General features: G+C 57.5%; 1 protein-coding gene across 1 annotated transcript; it reads right to left on the bottom strand.

The window, feature by feature from the left end:
* Positions 1–7,175: 7,175 nt before the first annotated feature.
* SLC25A37 (solute carrier family 25 member 37) lies at positions 7,176–23,241 on the bottom strand. Its single transcript, XM_054174808.1, has 4 exons — positions 22,996–23,241; positions 13,398–13,626; positions 11,716–11,772; positions 7,176–7,784 (listed from the first exon to the last, which is right to left on the bottom strand). Exons 1-4 carry the CDS (start codon positions 23,209–23,211, stop codon positions 7,264–7,266), a joined length of 1,023 nt encoding a protein of 340 aa, XP_054030783.1. The 5' UTR covers positions 23,212–23,241; the 3' UTR covers positions 7,176–7,263.
* Between the last annotated feature and the right edge of the window lie 1,430 nt (positions 23,242–24,671).

Here is a 24,671-nt window from a genome sequence, read left to right as displayed (position 1 = left end):
TACCAAGCCAAGGCTTTGGCATATATATATGAGACACTCATCACCCTGCAGATCTTCCCAGCAGAAGGCCCTGCAGGTTGAAGGAGTTGCCATGGCCTGCAAGTCAATAGGAGACAGCCAAAAGCAATCCCCTCCAGAGGTATTTACCCAACTATCTGAACTGGTTCCAAAGGAGCCATTAGTGTCAGGCAGAGAATGGGGTGCCACCCAGCCCTCAGGGAGATGGGGACATCACTGTCACAGCTCTTGGCAAGGGCCACATGCCCACAGGTGGCACTTCCAGCAGCTCATTCCTCCTCCCAGGGAACCCTCCTGAAAGCTGGGAGGTGATGGAGGAGCTGGGGTGATGCCCTCAGGGCTTTGCTTGCTCTATTGCTTGAGAGAACCACAGAATCCCAGCCTGGTGGGGGGCTGGAAGGGAGCTCTGGAGCTCAGCCAGTCCAACCCCTCCCTGCTCCAGCAGGGCACCCCCAGCAGCTTGCCCAGCAGCACAATGTCCAGGGGGGGTTGGAAGCTCTCCACACCAGGAGACTCCACAACCTCTCTGGGCAGCCTGCTCCAGGCCTCCAGCACCCTCACAACAAACAACTTTCTTCTCCTCTTCAGGTGGAACCTTCTGGGTGGCAGTTTGTGCCCTCTGCCCCTTGTTCTGTCCCTGGGCACCACTGAGCAGAGTCAGGCCCCAGCCTCTTGCCCCCCACAGCTCCTTTAGCTCTTGCTGAGCATTGCTCAGCTCCCCTCTGGGGCTGCTCTTCTCCAAGCTCTCAGCCTCTGCTCTTCACTGAGCTGCTCCTCAGCATCTTCCCAGCCTACCCTGGACTCTCTCCAGCAGTTCCCTGTCCCTCTTGAACTGGGGAGCCCAGAATTGGACTCAACTGTCCATCCCTTTTGGGTGGCAGCAGAGTTAAGTTCCCTCAGGAGCATCTTGCTTCAGAGCCACTTTACCCCTTCAGAGCCCTGGGGGCAGCTCAGTAGCTCTGATTAACACCATGCTGCTCAGCCCAGCTTTATGGGCAGCACTTCCTTGCTCCCAGCCCAGTGCTCTGCAGAACCTGGACCAACACAGCTGCCTTTGGGGAAGGCAAGACCTCCAGCAGCTTCACCTCTTCACAGTATCACCAAGGTTGGAAGAGCCCTCAAAGATCACTGAGTCCAACCTGGCACCACAGACCTCATGACTAAACCATGGCTCCAAGTGCCACATCCAATTCCCTCTTGAACACCTCCAGGGATGGGGACTCCACCTCCTCCCTGGGCAGCACATCCCAATGGCCAACAACTCTCTCAGTGAAGAACTTTCTCCTCACCTCCAGCCTAAACTTCTCCTGGCACAGCTTGAGACTGTGTCCTCTTGTTCTGGTGCTGGGTGCCTGGGAGAAGAGCCCAACCCTCACCTGGCTACAACCTCCCTGCAGGGAGTTGCAGAGAGCAAGAAGGTCTCCCCTGAGCCTCCTCTTCTGCAGGCTAAGCAACCCCAGCTCCCTCAGCCTCTCCTCCCAGGGCTGTGCTCCAGACCCCTCCCCAGCTTTGCTGCCCTTCTCTGGACACATTCAAGTCTCTCAATGTCCAGCAGCCCAGAACTGGACACAGGACTCCAGGTGTGGCCTAACCAGTGCTGAGCACAGGGCAGGATGAGCTCCCTGCTCCTGCTGGCCACACTCTTCCTGATGCAGGCCAGGATGCCATTGGCCTTCTTGGCCACCTGGGCACACTGCTGGCTCCTGTTCAGGCAGCTGTCGATCAGCATTCCCCAGGTCCCTCTCTGCCTGGCTGCTCTCAGCCACTCTGACCCCAGCCTGTAGCACTGCCTGGGGTTGCCGTGGCCAAAGGCCCTCCTCTGGCCTTTCCTCTTCCCCTATTGTCCCTCCTCAGCCAACAGGCAGCTCCCCCAAGGCCTTCACCCCGTGAGGGCTTTTTCCCCAGGGGGTTTAGAAATTCCCCATCTGGAAGCCCCCAGCCCGGGGGAAGCTCCGGAGCCACCTCGGGGCCAGCAGCACTCCAGCGGCTCCTAGAGGAGCGCAAGCCCAGGGTGCAGAGCTGCCAGAAACCCCTCCCTGAAGTTCTTTCCCCTCCTCCTCCTCCAGCCGGCCGAGGAAAGGCTTTCATCTGCCTCAGCTGGAGGTGCTGAGCCTGCCAAGTGTCCCTGCACCAGCAGAAGGCAGCGCTCCCCCAGGGATCAGCCTGCCCAGCCGCCACCAGGCTCCTTCCCTGCTGCTCAGCCTCACCCCCAGCTGAGAAAAAGCCACCCACAGCCCCCTGAAAGGACCACAGCACCCCCCCAAACTATCAGGATACTTTTATTTCCTTGAGCTCCAGTGGTACAACTGTAGCAGCATCTCACCAGGCAACTCCTGCAGTGTTAAAGACACAGTGAAGGCAACAGGAAATTTCCAAGGCAGGCCAAAACCACCAAAACCAAACCCCCACCCAATCCCCCCCCCCCCCAAACTGCAAAGTTGCTCAAACTCCATCCCTCCCCCTCCCCTTAAATACTCTGTGCGTTGGTTGCAGACAAAGCAGCAGGGCATGGCTCACAAACCAGCTTCAAACAGATGAAGGGAGGGAGAAGGGAGGGAGAAGGGAGGGAGAAGGGAGGGAGAAGGGAGGGAGAAGGGAGGGAGAAGGGAGGGAGAAGGGAGGGAGAAGGGAGGGAGAAGGGAGGGAGAAGGGAGGGAGAAGGGAGGGAGAAGGGAGGGAGAAGGGAGGGAGAAGGGAGGGAGAAGGGAGGGAGAAGGGAGGGAGAAGGGAGGGAGAAGGGAGGGAGAAGGGAGGGAGAAGGGAGGGAGAAGGGAGGGAGAAGGGAGGGAGAAGGGAGGGAGAAGGGAGGGAGAAGGGAGGGAGAAGGGAGGGAGAAGGGAGGGAGAAGGGAGGGAGAAGGGAGGGAGAAGGGAGGGAGAAGGGAGGGAGAAGGGAGGGAGAAGGGAGGGAGAAGGGAGGGAGAAGGGAGGGAGAAGGGAGGGAGAAGGGAGGGAGAAGGGAGGGAGAAGGGAGGGAGAAGGGAGGGAGAAGGGAGGGAGAAGGGAGGGAGAAGGGAGGGAGAAGGGAGGGAGAAGGGAGGGAGAAGGGAGGGAGAAGGGAGGGGGGCTTGCACCTGGGATCCAGCATCACACACAGCAGGAAACATTTTCAACATCTCAGAGACCTCTGACAATTCTCTGCACCTCCCCAGCTGCAGAAGGCTTGGGCTGGGTTTATGAGACACCTTAAGGAGCTGCAGCAGCTCCTGGGTGCTCCTCAGCCACTCTCAGCTCGAAGGCAGAGCAGGTTCCCAGGGGCACCTGGTTGATAATGGATGATGTGCTCACAGAACACCACATCTTTTATCCCCCAGCTAGGGAGCAAAACTGGACACCACCTCCCTCCTCCATGGATGATGCTCAGGCTGGCCAAAGCCCACAGAGCCTGGGGCAGGCCCAGCCTTTGTGCCCCAACCCACTCACAGGTCACTCCAAATGGGAGGTGAAGTTCTCTCCCAGGAGGTCCAAGGTGAAGGCAAAACTAAAGCTGAGCAACCAGAGGAAGAGGAGGGTGGGCTGGGGACCTCTTGCTGAGTGACTCCTAGCTCCTGAAGCCACCCTGCAAAGCTGTCACCCTCCACCTTACGCTAGGTTGCCTCTTGTAGTAGTAAAGTGACCCAAAATTTCCACCTAGGTGTTCATGCCCATCTCCAGTGGAATGTGTGGGGCAAGTTGTGGTTCCTCATTAGTGACCCCCCCCAGCTTCTCAAGTCAACAGGAAAAGGCCTCCAAAGGCTGCCAGCCAGCTCTGAGACCCCCAGCCTGGAGGGCCTCCATGTGCAGAGAGGTCTCCCTCCAGCTGCCCCACCAAGCCCAGTGGGGCTCAGGCTTACAGCTGTTAGGCTTTAAGGCACAAACAAGGTGCATGTGACACAGTGACTCAGCCACCTGAAGGGGCAGAAAGGCACCAAGAAGCTGCTGCCACCACTGTCAGTGCTACAGAGGTTCATCAACACAAGGCACAACAGAGCTGCTCCTCCACTCACCTTCTCCAGGTGACAAGAGCAGGAGGAGCAGCTCTGCTTAGTGGCATCCCACACAACTCACCTGGCTGCTGCACCCCTCCAGTGACATGTGGCAGCCCAAAGAGTTGTCCCTCACGGACCCCAGACCCCCTCCCAGGGAAGCCACATCTCCAGTAAGGAGCTGGAGCCAGCTTGAGGCATCGAGCTGCTGCAGGGCCAAGGTTTGCCAGCTGGTGTCCTACACATCCAGGCTGCTAAATCCTCTCATTAGCTCCTGACTCCCACCCCCCAAGGATTGGCTGAAGGAGGCACTTTGGTTTGGAAAGGCCTCTCCCAGGGGGAGCAGGGTGTGCAGCAAGGCTGGCACCCCTCCTGAGCAGGCACAGCTTTTCTGGCCACCACCAAGCTCCTGCAGCAGCAAAATCAAACCCATGGCCTGAGCAACCTCTCTAGGTTGGGGATTTTGTTTCCTTCTCAAGAGAACTAAGCAGCAGCTAATTGTCCAGCATGGCTCTAGGGTGGGGTTTCTGCTCCTCAAAGAGAGAGAGGAGCAGCAGCTAATTGTCCAGCATGGCTTTAGGTTGGGGTTTCTGCTCCTCAAAGAGAGAGAGGAGCAGCAGCTAATTGTCCAGCATGGCTCTAGGTTGGGGTTTCTGCTCCTCAAAGAGAGAGGAGCAGCAGCTAATTGTCCAGCATGGCTTTAGGTTGGGGTTTCTGCTCCTCAAAGAGAGAGAGGAGCAGCAGCTAATTGTCCAGCATGGCTTTAGGTTGGGGTTTCTGCTCCTCAAAGAGAGAGGAGCAGCAGCTAATTGTCCAGCATGGCTTTAGGTTGGGGTTTCTGCTCCTCAAAGAGAGAGGAGCAGCAGCTAATTGTCCAGCATGGCTCTAGGTTGGGGTTTCTGCTCCTCAAAGAGAGAGGAGCAGCAGCTAATTGTCCAGCATGGCTCTAGGTTGGGGTTTCTGCTCCTCAAAGAGAGAGAGGAGCAGCAGCTAATTGTCCAGCATGGCTCTAGGTTGGGTTTTCTGCTCCTCAAAGAGAGAGAGGAGCAGCAGCTAATTGTCCAGCATGGCTCTAGGGTGGGGTTTCTGCTCCTCAAGAGAGAGAGGAGCAGCAGCTAATTGTCCAGCATGGCTTTAGGTTGGGGTTTCTGCTCCTCAAGAGAGAGAGGAGCAGCAGCTAATTGTCCAGCATGGCTTTAGGTTGGGGTTTCTGCTCCTCAAGAGAGAGAGGAGCAGCAGCCAATTGTCCAGCATGGCTCTAGGTTGGGGTTTCTGCTCCTCAAGAGAGAGAGGAGCAGCAGCTAATTGTCCAGCATGGCTCTAGGTTGGGGTTTCTGCTCCTCAAGAGAGAGAGGAGCAGCAGCTTACTGCCAAGCATGAGCCTTGGCTCTGCAAGGAAGACTTTCACTGCCTGCTGCTGGTTTGGTGCTGGCCAGGCTGTGACCCTTTGTGACTCAGGAGCTGAGCTGTAAACAGCAGCTCTGGGCCCTCCATGGAGCTGAGCAGCTCTGTGCAAGCCCTCTTTGATGCCACCAGCTCCTGAGGGGTGCAGAGTTGCTCCTTCAGCAGGATCAGGGCTTTGGTGACCCAGAAGCACAAAGCCCTAAAGGGAGAGGGAGGCTGGAGGCTGCTCAGCTCTCCTACCCCCACACCAAAGTACCTTTGCCAAGCAAACCCAAGAGGAACATGCTCTACAATCTCCCTTTCTCAAGAGTCTCCTTGTAAAAAGGAGACAAGAACAGAACTGGGGTGCCCTCTCCCCAACTTCTCCTCCCCCTCAAAGTGACCAAGGATTGTGCCCTGCACTTACCCAAAGTGGTACACCCACCCACCCCCCAATTCCTTCTCCCCTCATCCCCCATGAAGTCTCAAGGGGCTACCAAGTACCTTGCCCACCCAGAGCAGAACTCAGCTCACCATTCTCTTTGGGGCTGGGGGGGGTGGGGGAAAAGGGAGGGAATTGCTGTGCAATCAGAGCCAATCTGGCTATCAAAACAAAATGGTTTGGTGTCTCCCTTAACACAGGAGGAAGGAATCCATCCCCTTCCTTTCCCCCTCCCCCAACAGCTGCAGCTGTCATAGCATCTCAATGAAAACACATATACACACCACAAAGATCCACAACCCCAATGCCTGCATAGAAAAATAAAGGATAAACATTATCCATCTATTTTATATTCCTAGGAAACAAACAACAAAAAAAAGGTCAAGTTCTGAGGATATTTTGCTGCTTTGATGTTAAAAAAAACCCCAAAAACCCACAAAAGCCAAACCCACCCCAACCAACCCAACCCCCACCCCAGGCTAGGCTTGGGGTCACCTTGTGGTGAGGAGTCAGCTCCACCTGCCCAGCTCCTTCAGAGCAACAAAAACCCACCACCAAACCAACACCAGTCAGCAACTTCCCTGCTCCAAAATAAAGTTATTAAATAAGAGGTTAGCTTTTTGGCAGTCTTTAGAATCTGTTTGGTTGTTGCAGCAAAGGAGGAGGGGCCCAGGGCTGAGGACCACTTAAGGCTTCAAGAAGGAGAAATGGATATCAGCTGGGAGGCCAGCAGCAGCCCTCAGCAGAGCCCCAGGGCTGGATTGCTCTGTGGACATCAGCTCTGAGGCCAGCAGCAGCCCTCAACAGAGCCCCAGGGCTGGTTGGCTCTGTGGACATCAGCTCTAAGGCCACCAGCAGCCCTCAGCAGAGCCCCAGGGCTGGTTGGCTCTGTGGACAGCAGCTGTGAGGCCAGCAGCAGCCCTCAGCAGAGCCCCAGGGCTGGTTGGCTCTGTGGACATCAGCTCTGAGGCCACCAGCAGCCCTCAGCAAATCCCCAGGGCTGGTTGGCTCTGTGGACATCAGCTCTGAGGCCACCAGCAGCCCTCAGCAGAGCCCCAGGGCTGGTTGGCTCTGTGGACAGCAGCTCTGAGGCCACCAGCAGCCCTCAGCAGAGCCCCAGGGCTGGTTGGCTCTGTGGACATCAGCTCTGAGGCCACCAACAGCCCTCAGCAGATCCCCAGGGCAGGTTGGCTCTGTGGACATCAGCTGGGAGGCCAGCAGCAGCCCTCAGCAGAGCCCCAGGGCTGGATTGCCCTGTGGACATCAGCTCTGAGGCCACCAGCAGCCCTCAAACAGATCTCCAGAGCTCTTTGGCCCTGTGGACATCAGCCGCGAGGCCACCAGCAGCCCTCAAGCAGGGCCCCAGGGCTGGCTGGCTTGCAGGCACACATGCAGATGCAGACACACACAGAGGAGGACCCCAGGGGGCTGGTGTTGACTCCTGGGGCCGAGTGCTTCACAAGGATGTTCTCCTCTCCAGCTTGTGCTTCGTGAGGAAGTACTTGAAGAACTCATAGACGGACCAGGCGATGGCCGTCGAAGGCATCTGGTAGATGACTCGAGCCTGCACCCCTCTGAAGTACCCTGGCAGCCCTCCCAGCTGGTAGACAGTCTTGAAAGCGTTCACCATGCCCGAGAGGTGGCCACTGATGTTCACAGAGCTCAGGGCCACGTTCTCCTGGGTGTTGAGCAAGGTCTTGCAGACGTCCAGGGGAGTGGTGGCGGCGGCGGCCACGGCCCCGGCGACGGCGCCAGAGACGATGTGGGACTGGGGGTTGTAGTCCCGGTGGGGGTTGATCTGCTCCTGCATGAACTCATAGGTGATGAAGTGAATGGCCTGGAAGGGGACATTCATGGTCAGCTGGGTGGTGTAGCTGCGGTAGAAGGCCCCAAAGCCTTCCGTCCTCTGCACCGTCCTCACGCAGGCCAGGACAGACTTGTAGGGGGAGTTGAACATCTGCATCCTCTGCTTCACCACTGCTCCAGGAGAGGGGCACAGCCAGCACCAGGCAGGACAGACACAGGCACACAGAAAGGCTTCTCAGCTGAGGAACATCTTGCCTGGTCACCACAGCAGCCAGACCCAACCCTGCTCCCAGACCCCACCATCCAGACCCCAACCCTGCTCCCAGACCCCACCATCCAGATCCCAACCCTGCTCCCAGCCCCAACCATCCAGACCCCAACCCTGCTCCCAGACCCCACCATCCAGACCCCAACCCTGCTCCCAGACCCCAACCATCCAGACCCCAACCCTGCTCCCAGCCCTAACCATCCAGACCCCAACCCTGCTCCCAGACCCCACCATCCAGACCCCAACCCTGCTCCCAGCCCCAACCATCCAGACCCCAACCCTGCTCCCAGACCCCACCATCCAGATCCCAACCCTGCTCCCAGACCCCACCATCCAGACCCCAACCCTGCTCCCAGACCCCACCATCCAGACCCCAACCCTGCTCCCAGACCCCACCATCCAGACCCCAACCCTGCTCCCAGACCCCACCATCCAGACCCCAACCCTGCTCCCAGACCCCACCATCCAGACCCCAACCCTGCTCCCAGACCCCAACCCTCCCTTCCAAACCCAGCCTGCTACAACAGAGCATCCAGAATTGGATTGGTTGGAAGAAACCCTTAAAATAGTCATAAAATGGTTTGGGTCGGAAGGGATCTCAAAGCTCATCCAGTTCCAGCCCTGCTGCCATGGGCAGGGACACCTCCCACCAGCCCAGCTTGCTCAGGGCCTCATCCAGCCTGGCCTTGAACACCTCCAGGCAGGGGACATCCACAGCCTCCCTGGGCAACCTGTGCCAGGCTCTCCCCATCCTCACTGCAAAGAATTTCTTCCTCATCTCCAGGCTCAGTCTCTCCTCTCCCAGCTCAAAACCATTGTCTTCATCCTGGCACTCCCAGACCTTTTCAGAAGTCCCTCCCCAGCTCTCCTGGAGCCCCTTCAGGTACTGGAAGGCCACCAGAAGGTCCTCCCTCTCTTCCCCAGGCTGAAGAGCCCCAACTCTCCCAGCCTGCCCCCACAGCAGAGGTGCTGCAGCCCTCTTCTGATCATCTTCCTGGCTTCCTCTGTGCTCCCCTCCAGAGTCCAACCATTAACCCAGGGCTGCACCAGCCCTCAGCACCACATCTCCACAGCTCTGAAACCCCTCCAGGGTTCTTCTCCAGCCAGCCTGTTCCAGGGCTGGAGCACACACACCAGGCACTTCTGGAGTGGTGAGATCCTCATGGGCCAGGTTTTTACCACAAAGCTGTGTACAACCAACCTTCTCCCAACCTCCCAGGGCCTCCCAAACACCCAACACAGCAAGTGAGGGAAGCAGGTCAGAGCTCAGCCCTGCTTCAACAGCTCTCCATTTCCATGGGCTGATTCATTCCTCTCCTCAAGCTTAATTAAGGAAATTGTCTTCTAGCTACAGAGTCATTAAGACAGACTGAACAAGGACCTCAGTGGTTGGACTTAATGATCTTGAAAGTCTTTTCTAACCCAAAATGCTTCTATGACCCTCAGGATGCAGAGCTGGTGTGCAGAAACAAGAGGCCAAGAGCAGAAAGGAAATGAAACTTAGACTCACAGAATCCACCAGGTTGGAAAAGACCTCAGGGCTCATCAAGTCCAACCTATGACCTATCCCCTGACACCTCCTGACAGCTGAGCCATGGCTCCAAGGGCCACATCCAAGCATTCTTTGAACACCTCCAGGGATGGGGACTCCACCACCTCCCTGGGCAGCACATCCCAATGGAGAGCAACTCTCTCTGGGAAGAACTTTCTCCTCACCTCCAGCCTCAACTTCCCCTGGCACAGCTTGAGACTGTGTCCTCTTGTTCTGCTGCTGGGTGCCTGGGAGAAGAGCCCAACCCCCACCTGGCTCCAACCTCCCTTCAGGGAGTTGCAGAGAACAAAAAGGTCTCCCCTGATCCTCCTCTTGTGCAGGCTAAGCAACCCCAGCTCCCTCAGCCTCTCCTCACAGGGCTGTGCCCCAGACCCCTCCCCAGCCTCATTGCCCTTCTCTGGACACATTCAAGTCTCTCAATGTCCTTCTTAACCTGAGGGGCCCAGAACTGGACACAGGACTCCAGGTGTGGCCTAACCAGTGCTGAGCACAGGGCACAAGGACTTCCCTGCTCCTGCTGGCCACACTCTTCCTGATGCAGGCCAGGATGCCATTGGCCTTCTTGGCCACCTGGGCACACTGCTGGCTCATGTTCAGCTGCTGCCAACCACTACCCCCAGGTCCCTCTCTGCCTGGCTGCTCTCAGCCACTCTGACCCCAGCCTGTAGCACTGCCTGGGGTTGCTGTGACCAAAGTACAGAACCTGGCACTTGACCTTGCCCTGAAATCTTCCTGGCTGACCTGAAACCAACCTTCCAGACCTGGGAAGTGGAATAGATTCCACCTAAAAGTGCCAAGTCCTGAAGTGAAGTCCTTCACTTAAGGACTTTCCAATTCATACAATCCATTGATTCAGGAGAAAATTGAAAGGATTTGGAACCCCACAGATACTTCCCCCCCCCTTCCAGAAAAACCTCAACTTCAGGCCAGCTCAGAAGTACCCTAATTACCAGCAGCCAGCTGGCAGTACAGTTAATAATCTTCATTTCAGCTGCATGTTGCTGTTGGTCCTCTTCATGCCAGCCCTGACCACGCCAGGAAAAGCCACACAAGGGCCCCCAGGGGCTTCTGCACTTGTTCAACAACAGGGCTAAGCTCCCCCTGGTTTGGGCAGCTCAAAGCTTCATCAAAAAGCCCCCACAAGCACTGCAGGAGCAGAGTGGCAGCAGCCTGATGTTAGGTGACTCCAGTTTTCCTGGAGAGCCTCCATCCCAGGATGGTGTTGGTTGGAAGGGACCTCTGGAGATCATCCACTCCAACCTCCCTGCTTAAAGCTGGGGACAGACTTTTTGAGAAGGGCCTGTTGTGACAGGCCAAGGGGGGATGGATTGAACTAAAAAGAGGGAGATTCAGAGGGGAGAGAAGGAAGGAAGGTGCTGAGAGCCTGGCCCAGGCTGCCCAGACAGGTTGGAGCTGCCCCATCCCTGGCACCAGTGCAGGTCAGGTTGTTTGGGGCTCTGAGCAACCTGCTCTGCTTGGGGATGTCCCTGCTGGCTGCAGGGGGGGTGGACTGGATGAGCTTGAAAGGTCCCTGCCCACCCCAAGCCTTCCAGGATTTCTGTGCCTCTTGTTTTCCTGAGCTGCTGCAGACACAGCACATAGGATAAGCTCAGCCTGAACTCTTGAGGCATTCAAATCAGCTTAGATGAGAATGTTTCACTCCTACATTGGCACAGAAGGGGAGGGGTTGGAAGGGACCCCTGGAGATCAGCCAGTCCAAGCAGCCCCCTGCCAGGGCAGGATCACCCAGGGCAGGTCACACACAACACATCCAGGTGGGTTTGGGCTCTCTCCAGAGCAGGAGACTCCACAACCTCCCTGGGCAGCCTGCTCCAAGGCTCCAGCACCCTCACACCAAAGAAGCTTCTCCTTGCTGGATGCACCACACAGAGCCCCTGTGCAAGCCCTTGGCAAGTTAAGAGAACCACACAATAATCAACCAGGTTGGAAAAGCCCCTTTGAGCTCACCAAGTCCCAAACTGTCATCACCCAACACCATTAACTTCTGCAGAGATGCTCTTCAGCTCCAAACTTGGCTTCTCCCCAAGTCTGAAATGGGCACCACAGACCTGTGCCTGCATTTTAAACCTGCCAAACACCACCCAGGCAACCAGAAGACAACCAGGCAGCATTTCTCCCATCCTTACTGGCCTGAGCTTGTGGGGGGGGGGGAGGAAAAAAGACTAAAACAAAGGGCTCAAGCTGCTGAGGGTGGTGCAGGGTGGCCTTGGTGCCTCCCCCAGGCTAAGGGGGTGCAGCACCTCACCAGCACAGGGAGTTACCTTCAGCAGGATTCATCACTGCGTCGTGGAGCAGCGTGGCCACGCTCCCAGCTATACCTGCAAGACACAAGAAGATCCTCTTCAAGCCCTGGCTTCTGAACCTTGGGGTTTCTTTTTATTGCTCAGGCATCATCATCATCATCATATGATGATGAAGGTGGTGGTGGAGGTCCACTGAGAAGCCACGGAGCACAGCCCAGCCCTGCAGCAAGCCCGAAGAAGCAGCCAGTGACTCATTCCCAAGGCAGGAAAAACCCAGGCTGAGCAGCTTGAAAAGCAGCCCAAGATCTGCTCCCCTCACAGGATCACCAACCACCACCTCTGCTGCTCACAAAAGGCTTTGTCCACGCAAGGCACCACCAGCTTCACCCAGGCTGGGCTGGGGAATGAGCAACGCTCACAGATCCATGAGGAATCCCTTTCACTCCTCCCAGATCCAGACCCTGCTTCTCTGCACAGCCAGCCTGCAGCTGGCCCTCTGGAGCCACACCTTCTCCTTTGATGTTGGCTTCCACCTCAAACTCTCTCTTGCCCCACAGGACTTTTGGCCATTTCTTAAGAGGTTTTCCTGCTGGTACCCAAGAGCCTGGAGCTGCTGGGAAGGCAAAGATGGGGAAGGAGCTCAGCAGCAAAAAAGCAACCAGCCAAGAAAAGATGGTTGAGGGTTGGGGCTTGATGATGCTCTGCTCTTCCAACACAGTTCTGTGGTGCCATGTTCTTAAGCGAGCTGGCTGGGTCAAGTTCAAGTCTCTTGACTGCTTGGAGGGTGATGAAGCCCTGGAGCAGGCTGCCCAGAGAGGTTGTGGAGTCTCCTTCTCTGGAGACTTGCCAACCCCACCTGGGCAAGCTGCTGGGGGTGCCCCTGCTTCAGCAGAGCTGTTGGATGATCTCCAGAGGTCCCTGCCAACCACCACCATCCCCCATCATGAGCTGCCTTCTGCACAAACCCTTTTGTAACCCCCTTGGGGCTGCTCACTCAGAGGCTTTCTGCCCTCACAGAGGCACTGCTGGAGCTAACCCCCAAAAAGCCTTGCTGGTGGGAGCAGACTCTTTAACCAAAGCATGTGAGCACACCAGAGGATGCAGTGCACTTTACCATGCTGGAGCTCCAAGGGAGACATCTGGAACAACCTCTACTTGAAACCTCAAGAGGTTTTAGGTGATGCCTTCAACGCCAAGCCAGCCACAGCAGCCTCCAGCTGCCTCTCTCAGCACCTCTTGTCCAGAGTATTGATTACTCAAGGCTAGAATCATCTGATGAGGGAGTGCTGCAGAAACCTAGGTTAGACCAAGGCTTTGGAGGCTGCACAACAACTTTGCCACCAAGGCTTCCAAGGCCAGGAAGACCTTCTCTGCTCTGCTGCAGGCAGCCAGGCCACCTCTCTCCTCTGGCAGGCCGAGCTACCGAGCAGTCAGTCGTCCTAAAACTGGGCTCAGCAGTTTTCCAGAGGAGGATGGTGCCCAGGACAAAGCACTCAGCTAGAGGATAGGTGCTGAGAGACCTGCAGGCTCGGGCTTTGGTTGCTTGCATCTTGCATCCTCCCACACACAGAGCTCTCACAGCAGATCTTCCAGGAGCAGAGCACGGCGGAGGAGGCCGGGGGCTAAGGGCAGGAAGCAAGCAAAGGACAGGCTGTTAACTGCAAGCAAGTTGGGTTTGCTGGGCAAAGAGCCCCAAATACCATTGGCCAAGTGGCTGTTGCCTCCCTGCTGCAGAGTGTCACTTAAGGACTTTTTCAGGTTCTCATAGCAGGCGAAGTACATGGCGTGGGCAGGGCCAGCCCCCAGCATGGTGACATTAATCCCACGTAAAGGCCTCCAGAAGCCCTCTGTCAGCACAATCCTCTTCAGAGCTTCGTAGACACTCCTGTACTGGGCTTTGGGGTCCGGCTGCAGGCTCTGCATCCTGGTCTGCAACAAAGCACACGAAGGGAGAGGCCTCCATTAGCCAGCCGGGACGCCGCCGGCGCGACTCACAGCCACGGCACCTCACCTCCGGAGGCTCCACAAGGGGCTGGGGCCTGCACAGGGGGAGCAAGAACCCCCTGCAGCAGCAAAGGGGGGGCCCTGCTGAGAAGCAGCTCCAAGGAGCTGGGAGTGCTGGGGGACAAGAAGGTGCCCAGGAGCCAGCAACGTGCCCTGGTGGCCAAGAAGGCCTCAGCGGTGCCCCTGGGAGGCAGGGAGAAGAGTGTGGGCAGCAGGGTGAAGGAGGTTGTCCTCCCCCTCTACGGCACCTCACCTCCAGCCAACAGCTGGAGTCCTGGGTCCAGTTCTGGGCTCCCCAGGTCAAGAGCGACAGGGAAGTGCTGGAGGGAGTCCAGAGGCAGCTCTGAAGATGCTGAGGGGCCTGGAGCAGCTCTGGGAGCAGCAAAGGCTGAGAGCCCTGGGGCTGAGAGCCTGCAGGAGAGCAGCCCCAGAGGGCAGCTGAGCAATGCTCAGCAAGAGCTAAAGGAGCTGTGGGGGGCAAGAGGCTGGGGCCAGGCTCTGCTGAGTGGTGCCCAGGGACAGGACAAGAGGCAATGGGCACAAACTGGCACCCAGAAGGTTCCATCTGAAGAGGAGAAAGTTGTTTGTTGTGAGGGTGCTGGAGGCCTGGAGCAGGCTGCCCAGAGAGGGAGAGCTTCCAACCCCCCCTGGGCATTGTGCTCCTGGGCAAGCTGCTGTGGGTGCCCTGCTGGAGCAGGAGGGGTTGGGCTGGCTGAGCTCCAGAGCTCCCTTCCAACCCCTAACCATGCTGGGACCATCTGCAACTTCCAAGATCATTAGAAGGGTAAACAGCTGAGTCCATGCCAGGGCCAGGACACTCTTTCTCCACACTTCACCTGCCAGACCAGCCAGGTGAATCCCATTGCAACACCAGGAGCCCAGGAGGCTTCTCAGAGGGAAGTGTGACCTCTGCTCCCATTTATGGGTGGAAGGAGCAGGGAATGCAGCGAGTGCAGTTGTTCCAAAGGCTTGCTGAAGACACAGTTAGGTCTTTAATTGCCTCTTGCTCACACCACTCCCAGCTCTCTGCCCCAGCTTGTTGCTCCTGGTGTTGCTCAGCTGCTTGTGACTCTCCTCGAGCAGACCCAGGCCACGATTGGGAAACAGGTTTCCTAGAAGGGCAGGCTGAGAAAGTGGGATGCCTGCAGTAACCTCCCTGTGGAAGGAGAGGCAGGGCAAGGCCACCTCCTTCTCCTGCACAGTGACCCAAGCAGCCCCAGCTGATGATGATGGCCCCAGCAAGCTGGAGAGCAGAGACCCCCCAGGCTTCACCACACCTTCCCTCCCAGCTCCTGGTGCCCTGTAGCCACCAAGAGCCTGAGCTGGCCATTTTCATCTGCATCTTCACTCAACAGTCCTCAGTGGCCTTTTCTTCTACAGGTATTTTTGAAGCCAGCTCAGCTGCTGGCATCCAAAGCATCCTAAGAAACTCAGTGCCACCACTTCATGACACAGCCTGGCTTGGGGGGGGACACCAAACAAACCAAACCACTTCACTTAGCTCATTTCAAGCTCCTACAGACTGATGCCATCACACCCCAGCAGTGCTCCAATGATGTCAACCTGCAGTGGATGAATGCAGGAGTCCAGCCACCTCCCACCAGCACCAAGGGAGGGCTCAAACCTCTGCAACCAGCCCAGCAAGACCAAGGAAGGTGCAGCAAGATGCAAAAGGCTCTGCTGCTCCTCCTCCTGCTGAGCAGCCCACAAGTCCTGCTGGCCTGCAGCACAGCTGATGCATCCCATCCCACCAAAACCAGGCTGGAGGAGCACAGCTTTTGGTGGTGGCCTCACACCTCCAAACCACAAACACAGAAGGGCTCTCCTGGGAAAGGGCAGAGTCACAGGAGATGAATGTTTGGCAACCTGCAACAGGCTCCATCCAATTAATGCTCTTAAGGAGAAGCTGGAGAGCTGCAGTTCAGAGCTCCTTTGGGTTTGCCAAGGAGGATGCCTTCCAGCCCACCAGCTGGGCCATCCCATCCTCAGAATGAAGACCAGGCCACAGGACAGAATCACAGAAGTGCTGGGAAAGCCCTCAAAGTCATAGCTCACAGAATGGGTTGGGGCAGAAGGGACCTCGAAGCTCATCCAGTTCCAACCCTCCTGCCAGGGGCAGGAACACCTCCCCCCCAGCCCAGCTTGCTCAAGGCCTCATCCAGCCTGGCCTTGAACCCTCTGCAGGGAGGGGGTCATCAAGTGCAACCCAACACCTCCATGGCCATTAACCCCTGCCCCCAGGTGCCATGTCCACAGGTTTTTACGACGTGCCAACGCCAGCACGGTGCCTCCCCAGGCAGAGCCAGAGGAGCAGCTCCCTTCTTGGCAGAGCTCCAGCAGCCCTTAGAAAAGCAAAGGCTGCCCAGGCCACCTCCAAGACACTTCCTCATTGGGACACAACCCTCCAGGCTTATCAATTCCATCAGGCAGGAGGTAATACTACAGCTCAGCTTTCGGGCCAGACGAAGCCAATCGAAGCGCTGCAGGCTGGGACCTTCGACTGCTCCAAAGCCTCCTCCAGAGCTGCTGGAAACAGAGGAGCACTTTCAGGTGAACATTCTGAGAGCAAGGAGGAGGTCAGAGCTGAACTCAGGACTTTAACCCAGTGTCATAAAACCAAGCTGTGAAAGCAATCTGTGAGGCTGAGCCAACAGCTCACTGCATTTCACCACAACTAGAGAGGAATGGAGGTTGGAAAAGGCCTTTGAGCTCACTGAGCCCCACTCTTAACCCAAGATTTATGAACCCAACCTCTTAGTCCACCAAGACTTGAGGCAAACCATGGAACTGTAGAATCACAGAATGGGAGGGCTTGGAAGGGACCTCTGGAGATGAGTCCAACCCCCCCCCCCCCCCCCCGCCAAAGCAGCATCACCCAGGGCAGGTCACTCCGGAACACATCCAGGTGGGGCTGGAAGCTCTCCAGAGAAGGAAACTCCCCAACCTCTCCAGGCAGCCTGCTCCAGGGCCCTCCAGCACCCTCACACCCAGCTCTCAGCCCTCACTGAGTGGCCACAGGGGTCTTGCAGCCCCCTCCACGTGGCCTCTGAACCTTCCTGTCCTACCGATGCTCACCGGGAGAGGCTGCAGCTCAGGATGAGAAACTCCCAGCAGCTGCTCCACCGTCAGTGTGACTCAGCACAACCTGCTGCTGCCAAGCTGCTCTCATCCAGCTGGGGATTGGGTCAGCTTAGGGTCTGGTTTGGGGTTTTTTGTTACTCTGCTGGTTTTACCTTGAAGCCATTCCTCCAGAGCCCAGCAGTGACCCCAGGAGATCTCCCTCTCACCTCACTCTGTTGCTGGGATGCCTTCAAAGTAGTTAAGGTTCCAAAGGGCAATGAACCACTGCTGCTCTGTGCCTCAAAAAACAATCTCTGGATTTGGGGTTTCTGATTTTTAATTAACTTTTTTCCCCCCCAGTTTGGGGGTTGTGAGGTGGTGGGGTTTGGTTTTTAGCCCCCACTCCAGTGCAGCACCTTCTCCATCCACACCTGACGCATTCTGGCAGGAGGTGAAGGCAGCCAAGCTCTCCTGCAGGGCTGGGCTGGGGGATTGGAGGTGCTGCTCTTTGGTTTCATCCTTCCAGACCCTTTGGGTAGGAAACCACATCCCCAGAGATGGAAGCAGAGAGGGTTGGGGAGAAATGACCACCATGCTTTCCCAGAAAGGGGATGGCCCAGATGATCCTTGATGTGCCTTCCAACCTGGTGTGCAGCGATTCCAAGGACTCCAAACACACAGCAGCAGCTCCTCAGGAAGGTGATCAGGGAGAAGTGCTCCTGGACAGCACCAAACTCTCAGCTTGGCACATGCAAGATCACAGCCATGGTGCTGTGTTGTTAGCAACCAACCTTGAGTGCCTCCACCCCTACTGAGGGGTCCAGCTGCTTCCACATCACAATGGATAAACACCAACACGTTGGATCATCTGAGCCACTCCAGAATGGCTCAGAAGCTCACACTGTCCCACCCAGAGCAGGTGGTGAGCCTCTGTTGGACCCACCTCAGGCACCCCACACTTTGCATCACCACCAGGCTTACACCTTTCATGAGGTCTGTGGACACAAACAGGACCAACAGCCCCAGAAGGAACCAGACCCAAGATCTGCTGTGTGGCTGCTGCTGCTGCAAACAGGTTCAGCTCTGTTCCAGGCAGGATAAGAAGTTTATCGTGGTGTGAAGGATGAGCTATGCAGTCCTCACCCCTCCACAAGGCTCCTGCCACCTATCTGAAGCCAACAAGCTGCACCAGGAGCCTCACCCCCCTCTTGTTCACCAGCCAAGAAATACTTCTCCACCTACTTAGGTTAATCCTCATTGCATAAGGCAGGAGCTCCCCAACAACCACAAGCATCGGCCTGGTTTCAGTTTGGGCATCAGAAGCAACACCAAAAGTCCCCAGCTTCAGCTTCACCAGGTGCTGGTGGGCCAGCACCAGCTTCAGGGATGCTGTCTGGGGGAAGAGCACCCAACCTTCTTGCTGCCAGGAGTGGTTTTTGCTCTCCAGCACCGCTGAGTCAGGTCTGCAGTTCGGTGGATTCCTCCTAAAGGCTTTGCCGGTTTGCTGTGCCACTGTACAACCAACCTGGGATCTGATTCACCTTGGGCTCTTCCCTGCCCACTGCAGGCCCTCTCCAAGCTCAGCCTGCACATTCATGTGACAGGCACCCAGCCTGGGCTCCCTGCAGCTAACAAAAGCCCTGGAGAACACAAGATGCCTTCACCAGGGAGCAAGCAGCGTTTCTGCAGCAACTGGGTCAGAGCCTGCTGACCAGAGAGGGCTTTGCTGCTGCACCACCCAGAGCTCAAGCTCTGAAGTCCCTTCTCTTTCTTGCTAGGCTGCTTCCCAGCTCCCCAGACAGGCAACACACTTAGGGAGGTGCCCCCCCCCCCCCAGTATCTGGGAGGGGAGACCAGGGTCAAACAGGTTAACCACACAGCCATGCAGCACCTCAACATCATCAGCTGAAAGAAGAGCAACTGCTCCTCCTGGAGCTGGCTTGAAGGAGGGGTGGATGCAGAACCTCCCACCAAGGCCAAGCATCCCTAACCCCAAAGTTTACATCAAAGCAGAGCAGCTCACAGCAGCTCAGCTGCCACCCTCGGTCGTACTTCTGGAGGTGCTGGAAGGTGTCCAGACAAGGGCCACGAGGAGGAGCAGAGGGCTGCAGCTGCCCTGCTCTGAGGACAGACTGAGAGAGTTGGGGTTGGGCAGTCTGGAGAGGAGAAGGCTCCAAGGAGACCTAATTGTGGCCTTCCAGGATCTGCAGGGGGCTACAAGAAAGCTGGGGAGGGACTTCTGAGGGTGTCAGGGAGGGATAGGACTGGGGGGCATGGAGCAAAACTAGAAGTGGGGAGATTGAGATTGGATGTGAGGAAGAAGTTGCTCCCCAGGAGGGTGGTGAGAGCCTGGCACAGGTTGCCCAGGGAGGTGGTGGAAGCCTCCTGCCTGGAGGTGTTTGCAGCCAGGCTGGAGGTGGCTGTGAGCAACCTGCTGTGGTGTGAGGTGTCCCTGGCCATGGCAGAGGGGTTGGAACTGGCTGAGCCTTGAGATCCCTTCCAAGCCTGACAGTTCTGTGATTCTAGGATTCCTGCACCACCCTGGTTAGATGACCTGAGACATAATCAGGGCTGGAGCAAGGGCTCCTTGTCAGCTGTGCATCTGCCACCCGCTGCCAGGAAGGGATGTCCAAGCCCAGCACATCCCCAATGTCTCTCTTAGTTTCCAGGTGAGGACAACCCTGTCACATCCTCAAGGCAGCAGCTGCTTTCCCTACCCTGGGAACATAGCTCCAGCAGAATGGTAGAAAAGCCACCAAATGCCTTAAGGGAAGGGAGGAGGAGGCTCCAGGGGAGTCCTCCAGAAACTCCTTTTCTGCTGGCATCAGAAGTAGCCCTTGACATGCTGATGATTCAAACGAGCTTTGGAGGCTGGTCAGGCCTGCCAGGACAGCTGCATTCTCAGCAGCTACAAACCAAAACAAGCCTAAGCACCAAGGGAAACATCAAAAACCCTGCAGCCCAAGCCAGGGAGTTGGACTTGATGATCTCCAAGGTCTTTTGCAACCTAACACAACCACAGCGTTCCGTGGAGAAGGCAGAGGCCAGCGTGCAGGGAAGGCTGAAGCTCAAGGAGGTCTCAGAAGGAAAAAGGTGGGAAGGAAAAGACACCAAAGCAAGTCTCACCAGCCACAAAAGCCTCCAGTTGAGGCTTTTGTTGCCAACTACAACCTGCCATGAACTTCCCCTCTGAAGGCTGCTGCAAACCACAAAGTGGCACTGGCCAGGGAGCTCACAGCCAGCAGCTGCAGGAGGCTCCAGATGGGCACCAGATTGATGTCTCCTCCATCATGCCCCAGCATGTGGGGCGCCCCCAGCACCTCAGGGAGTCCCACACCTATCCCTGAACTTCACCAAGGCGCATAGGGCACTGGTTTTTAACTGCATGCCTCGATGGGACACCACCAGCACACAGCCTGCCCTCTCCCAGCCTTGTCCAGCTCAGGAACTGTGCCTCCAAAAGCAAACCATTCCCCAAATCCAACCCAGTTTCAGTTTCTCTTTCGGAGGGAACAACTTGCTGCAACCAAAACCTTGCCTCTACAGCACAATCTTAAGCCAAGTGCCTGAAATGCCTCTCCCTGGAGCATCCACATCCCTGGACCTTCTCCACCCCCACAGGCTCTGCTCAGCCAGGATTGATCCCAACAACCAGACGAAGGAAGGAGCTTGGCTGCTGCTCTCCTGGAGGACAGCACCACGCTCCCCATGGTGAAGTGCCAGCTGCTCTTGCAAGCTTTGGTGGTGCTTGATTACTCCCACCACAAAATAAAGCCCTTTTGGGGGTCATTCCCCTCTTTTCCCACAGCAGATGGGCACAGAGCAAGAGCAGCACCCAAAGCCTGCAGCTTCCACTCTGCCCCCAACACGTGGGGTGACCTTGGCTGCGCTCCAGTGATCTCCTGCAGCCAGCCAGCAGCTGAGCTCTTTTATCTGCTCCTAAGCACCTCACAGCAGTGTGCTGAGCAGGGCTGTTCCCAGTATAAGGCTGTGCCTTGGCAAACCTCTAACATGGGCACTGCCAGCTCTGAAACAGCTGAGGAATTCAAGTGCCTGGTGAGATCAGCACCTCCACTTTCCTACAAGCACCTCCTGCTCCGGGAAACCAGCCACAGCTTTCACTTTCTCCCTTTTCCCTGCAGAGAAAATGAAATCATCAGCCCCCACCATGAAGCCCAGAATGCCAACATGCTGCTCTGACCATAGAACCAGACAATGGCAGGCCCAGAATGCCAACATGCTGCTCTGACCATAGAACCAGACAATAGCAGAGTTTGGAAGGGACCTCTGGAGATCATCCACTCCAACCCCCCCTGCCAAAGCAGGGTCACCTAGGGTAGGTCACAGAGAAAGGCATCTTGAAAGTCCCCAGAGAAGGAGACTCCACAACCTCTCTGGGCAGCCTGCTCCAGGCCTCCAGCACCCTCACACCAAACAAGTTTCTCCTCCTGTCAAGGTGAAAGCTCCTGGGTTCCAGCTTGCATCCATTGCCCCTTCTGACCACGACTGGGCAGAAAACACCCAGCTCATTTGGGAGAGGAGCTGGTGTGGTGGGCTTGGGGTGGGCATGGACCCTGAGATAAGGAGCAGCCCAAGCCTATGAGCTAGGTCCAGCAAGCACAGACCTGTAGAAACACCCAAAACCCACCCAAAAATGGAAGAGTATTGAATCTGAGAGCTGAGCACAGCACACTGGCAAGACCTCCAGTGCCTTAACGCAGAGGCATTGCCTCTCCTCTCCTCTTTCAGGGCAGAAATGAGACCATGGGAACAGGTTTCCCAGGGAGGTGGTGGAAGCCACATCCCTGGAGGTTTTTAAAGCCAGGCTGGATGTGGCTGTGAGCAACCTGCTGTAGTGTGAGGTGTCCCTGGCCATGGCAGGGGGGTTGGAACTGGCTGAGCCTTGAGGTCCCTTCCAACCCTACCAATTCTTGCAGCCAGACCAGCACCACAGCATTGAGGACATTTGGCTTCTCATTTTATTTCCTCTGGTTTTTGAAGCCACCAGAGGTGGCTGGGGGGGGCAGAGGGAAAAAACACCCTTCAGGATCCTTCCTGCCGCAGAGAAGATGCCCTGAGAGCTCCCCTCCTGCACACCTGAGCACCGAGAGCTGTTTGTTAGCTTCAAGCAGCTGATCTGCAGTAAAGGTCAACCACCAGCAGCACATCTTCAGCCATGCCAGGCCCTTCCTAAGCCCTGACCATGAAAGTCAGGCTCACACCATACCTAATGCCACCTTCACACCACTTGCAGATGGATGCACCACTCCATCCCCACCAGCTCCCCCCTCTTGGACTGGAAGTCCAACACTCTACTACTAGGAGGGAAGAACCACCCAGCAGCCCACGCTGGGGGACACTGGTGGCAGCTCCAGCTCTGGGGAGCCCCATAAAGAACTTTGCAAGACCCAGCACACACCTCCACACCGCAGGCTGTGCAAAGCTGGCCGGGACCAAGGATGCTGCAGCTGCAGGGATGGGTCCGGAGTGGGTGGCTTCCATTGTCGACCTCAGAGGTGACACCTCAGGGTCCTTCCACACTGCAGCAGCTTCTTTCTCACCCACCTCCAGCTCCTCTTGCACACTCCCTAACAGCACGGTCCCAATTTTGCTGCCTCCAAGCACCATAGCCCGTTCCAGAGGTCTGTGCACCCCAACACCCCTCGCACACCTTCCTGCCCCACGCGTGTGTTCTCCTGCTGGCACCAGTGCAAAGCCTGGCACCCCGTGAACGCACCGCCGGGATCCAGTGCATGCAGCCCTGGTGCACTCCTGCAGGTCTCCGGTGCCCTGTGCACGCATCCCCATACACCTCCGGTACTCCATGAACACGTTACCGGGCATCCCCGTACACTCTCGGTATCCCCTGCAGTCCCGCACACCTCCGGTACTCGCTGCAAGCCCTCAAGCGCTCCCGGTGCACTCCTGCACACCCCCGGTACTCTGCGCACGCACTCCTGGCACACCTCCGGTAACCCATGCAAACACCCCCGGTCCCCCCTGCACGCATCCCCCCGTGCACGCACCACCGCTGCGCTGCCCTACACACCCCGGTACCCCGTGTATGTGCCCTGCCGGGCACCCCCGGTGCACTCCCGGTACCCCATGCACACACGTTGCTCAGCACCACCGGTAGCCGGTGCAGACACCCCGCTCGCACATCTGCCCCCGTGCACATCGGCAGCCGATTCCGGAGGTCCTGCTAGCCACCCCTAACCTCCGCCCTCCACGCACCTTGACCGAGTCCACCGGGTACATGACCGTGTGCTCCATGATGCCAGCTACCGCCCCGGCCATCATGTGGGTGCCGAGCGAGGCGCCGCTGGGCAGGCTCTCGTAGTCCTCACTCTCCATTGGCTGCCCGGGAGCGGCGGCGCCAGCGGCGGGGGTGGGCGGTCCAGGCCCCGGAGGTGCTGCCGCGCTGCCCCCCACTCCGCAACTCAGCTCCATCCACCCGGTACCGGCGGGACACAGCACTTTACGGGGGACCGGATGGGGCCGGACGCGGCGGCCCCGGCCCCGCTTTAAGGCCGCAACCGCGCCCCGCCCACGCCCCGCCCATTCCCCGCTCTAGCCAATAGCGAGAGGCAGCTGCCCGCCTCCCGCCACCCTCGTTGGGCCGCGCTGCGGCCCCGCGCGTAACGTCACAGGGAGAGGGACCGTGCGGATTGGCAGGGAGGCGGGCGAATGGCGAGGAGAGGAGGGCGGGATGTGGGCCATGATTGGCTGGGCCGGCACGGGGCGGGGCTAAGCCTGCTGCCTGTGCGCGGGCCGCGGGGGAGCCGTGGGAGTGTGGTCCCCGGGCAAGAGTAACCTCGCAGGCATTCCACTCTGTGCCCCTGCCCCTGGCATCGGCGGGCACCCCCGGGTACCCCTCCCTGACCGTGCCCCTGGCACGGACACCCCCTGCAAGCACAGCCCTCTGTGACTGTACCCTGGCACCCCCCTGCCAGCCCTTGCCCAGCTGGGAGAGCACTCAGGGTGTCCTTGGGTCTTTGGAACCCTGCAGCAGGCAGCCCAGCACCTCCCATCACGGCCCTGGGGTTCTTCTGGGGGGGCATCCCCAGCAGCACCCTGACCTGTGCCTCTGGGATATCGTGGGGCAGGGCTGGGCAGGCAGGGAGGGGAAGAAGGTTGGCAATTGTGGGCATTACGTAAGGAAAAGTGGCATTTTTCCTGTAGGATCTGGGCATTGGTTGGAGTAGAGCAGCACTTTGTTCCCCAAAGCCTCCCCAGAGAGCCCCATTCTATCAATCTATGAAAGCAGAACCTGTACCAAGTCCTTGGACACCATGAAATGTACCATGGCAATTGCTGAATCTCTCCTTCCTCTCCTCCCCATCTTAGAATCATAGATTCATGGAATGGGTTGGGTTGGAAGGGACCTTAAAGCTCATCCAGTTGCAACCCCCTGCCATGTGCAGAAACACCTCCCGCCAGCCCAGCTTGCTCAAGGCCTCATCCAGCCTGGCCTTGAACACCTCCAGGGAGGAGGCAGCCACAGCCTCCCCTGGGTAACCTGTTCCACTGTCTCTCCACCCTCTCCGTAATTAATTTCTTCCTAATCTCCAGTCTAAATCTCCCCTCCTCAAGCTTCAATCCATTACCCCTTGTTCTATCCCTATGAGCCCTTGGAAAAAGTCCCTCCCCAGCCCTCCTGTAGCCCCTTTCAGGTACTGGCAGGTCACTCTAAGGTCTCTCTGGAGCCTTCACTTTGCTTGCCCAGTGGCAGAAGCCAGCTGGATTATCATAGCTTGGTTGCCTCCAGAAAGAGGCAGGGTGGTGGTGGAAGCCTCATCCCTGGAGGTGTTTGCAGCCAGGCTGGAGGTGGCTGTGAGCATCCTGCTGTGGTGTGAGGTGTCCCTGCCCATGGCAGGGGGTTGGAACTGGCTGAGCCTTGAGGTCTCTTC

The sequence above is a fragment of the Dryobates pubescens genome, chromosome 31 (assembly GCF_014839835.1).
Source record: "Dryobates pubescens isolate bDryPub1 chromosome 31, bDryPub1.pri, whole genome shotgun sequence".
Classification (NCBI taxonomy): Eukaryota; Metazoa; Chordata; class Aves; order Piciformes; family Picidae; genus Dryobates; species Dryobates pubescens.
The sequence above is the reverse complement of the archived record's forward strand: the minus strand, read 5'-3'. Positions and strand labels throughout refer to the sequence as shown.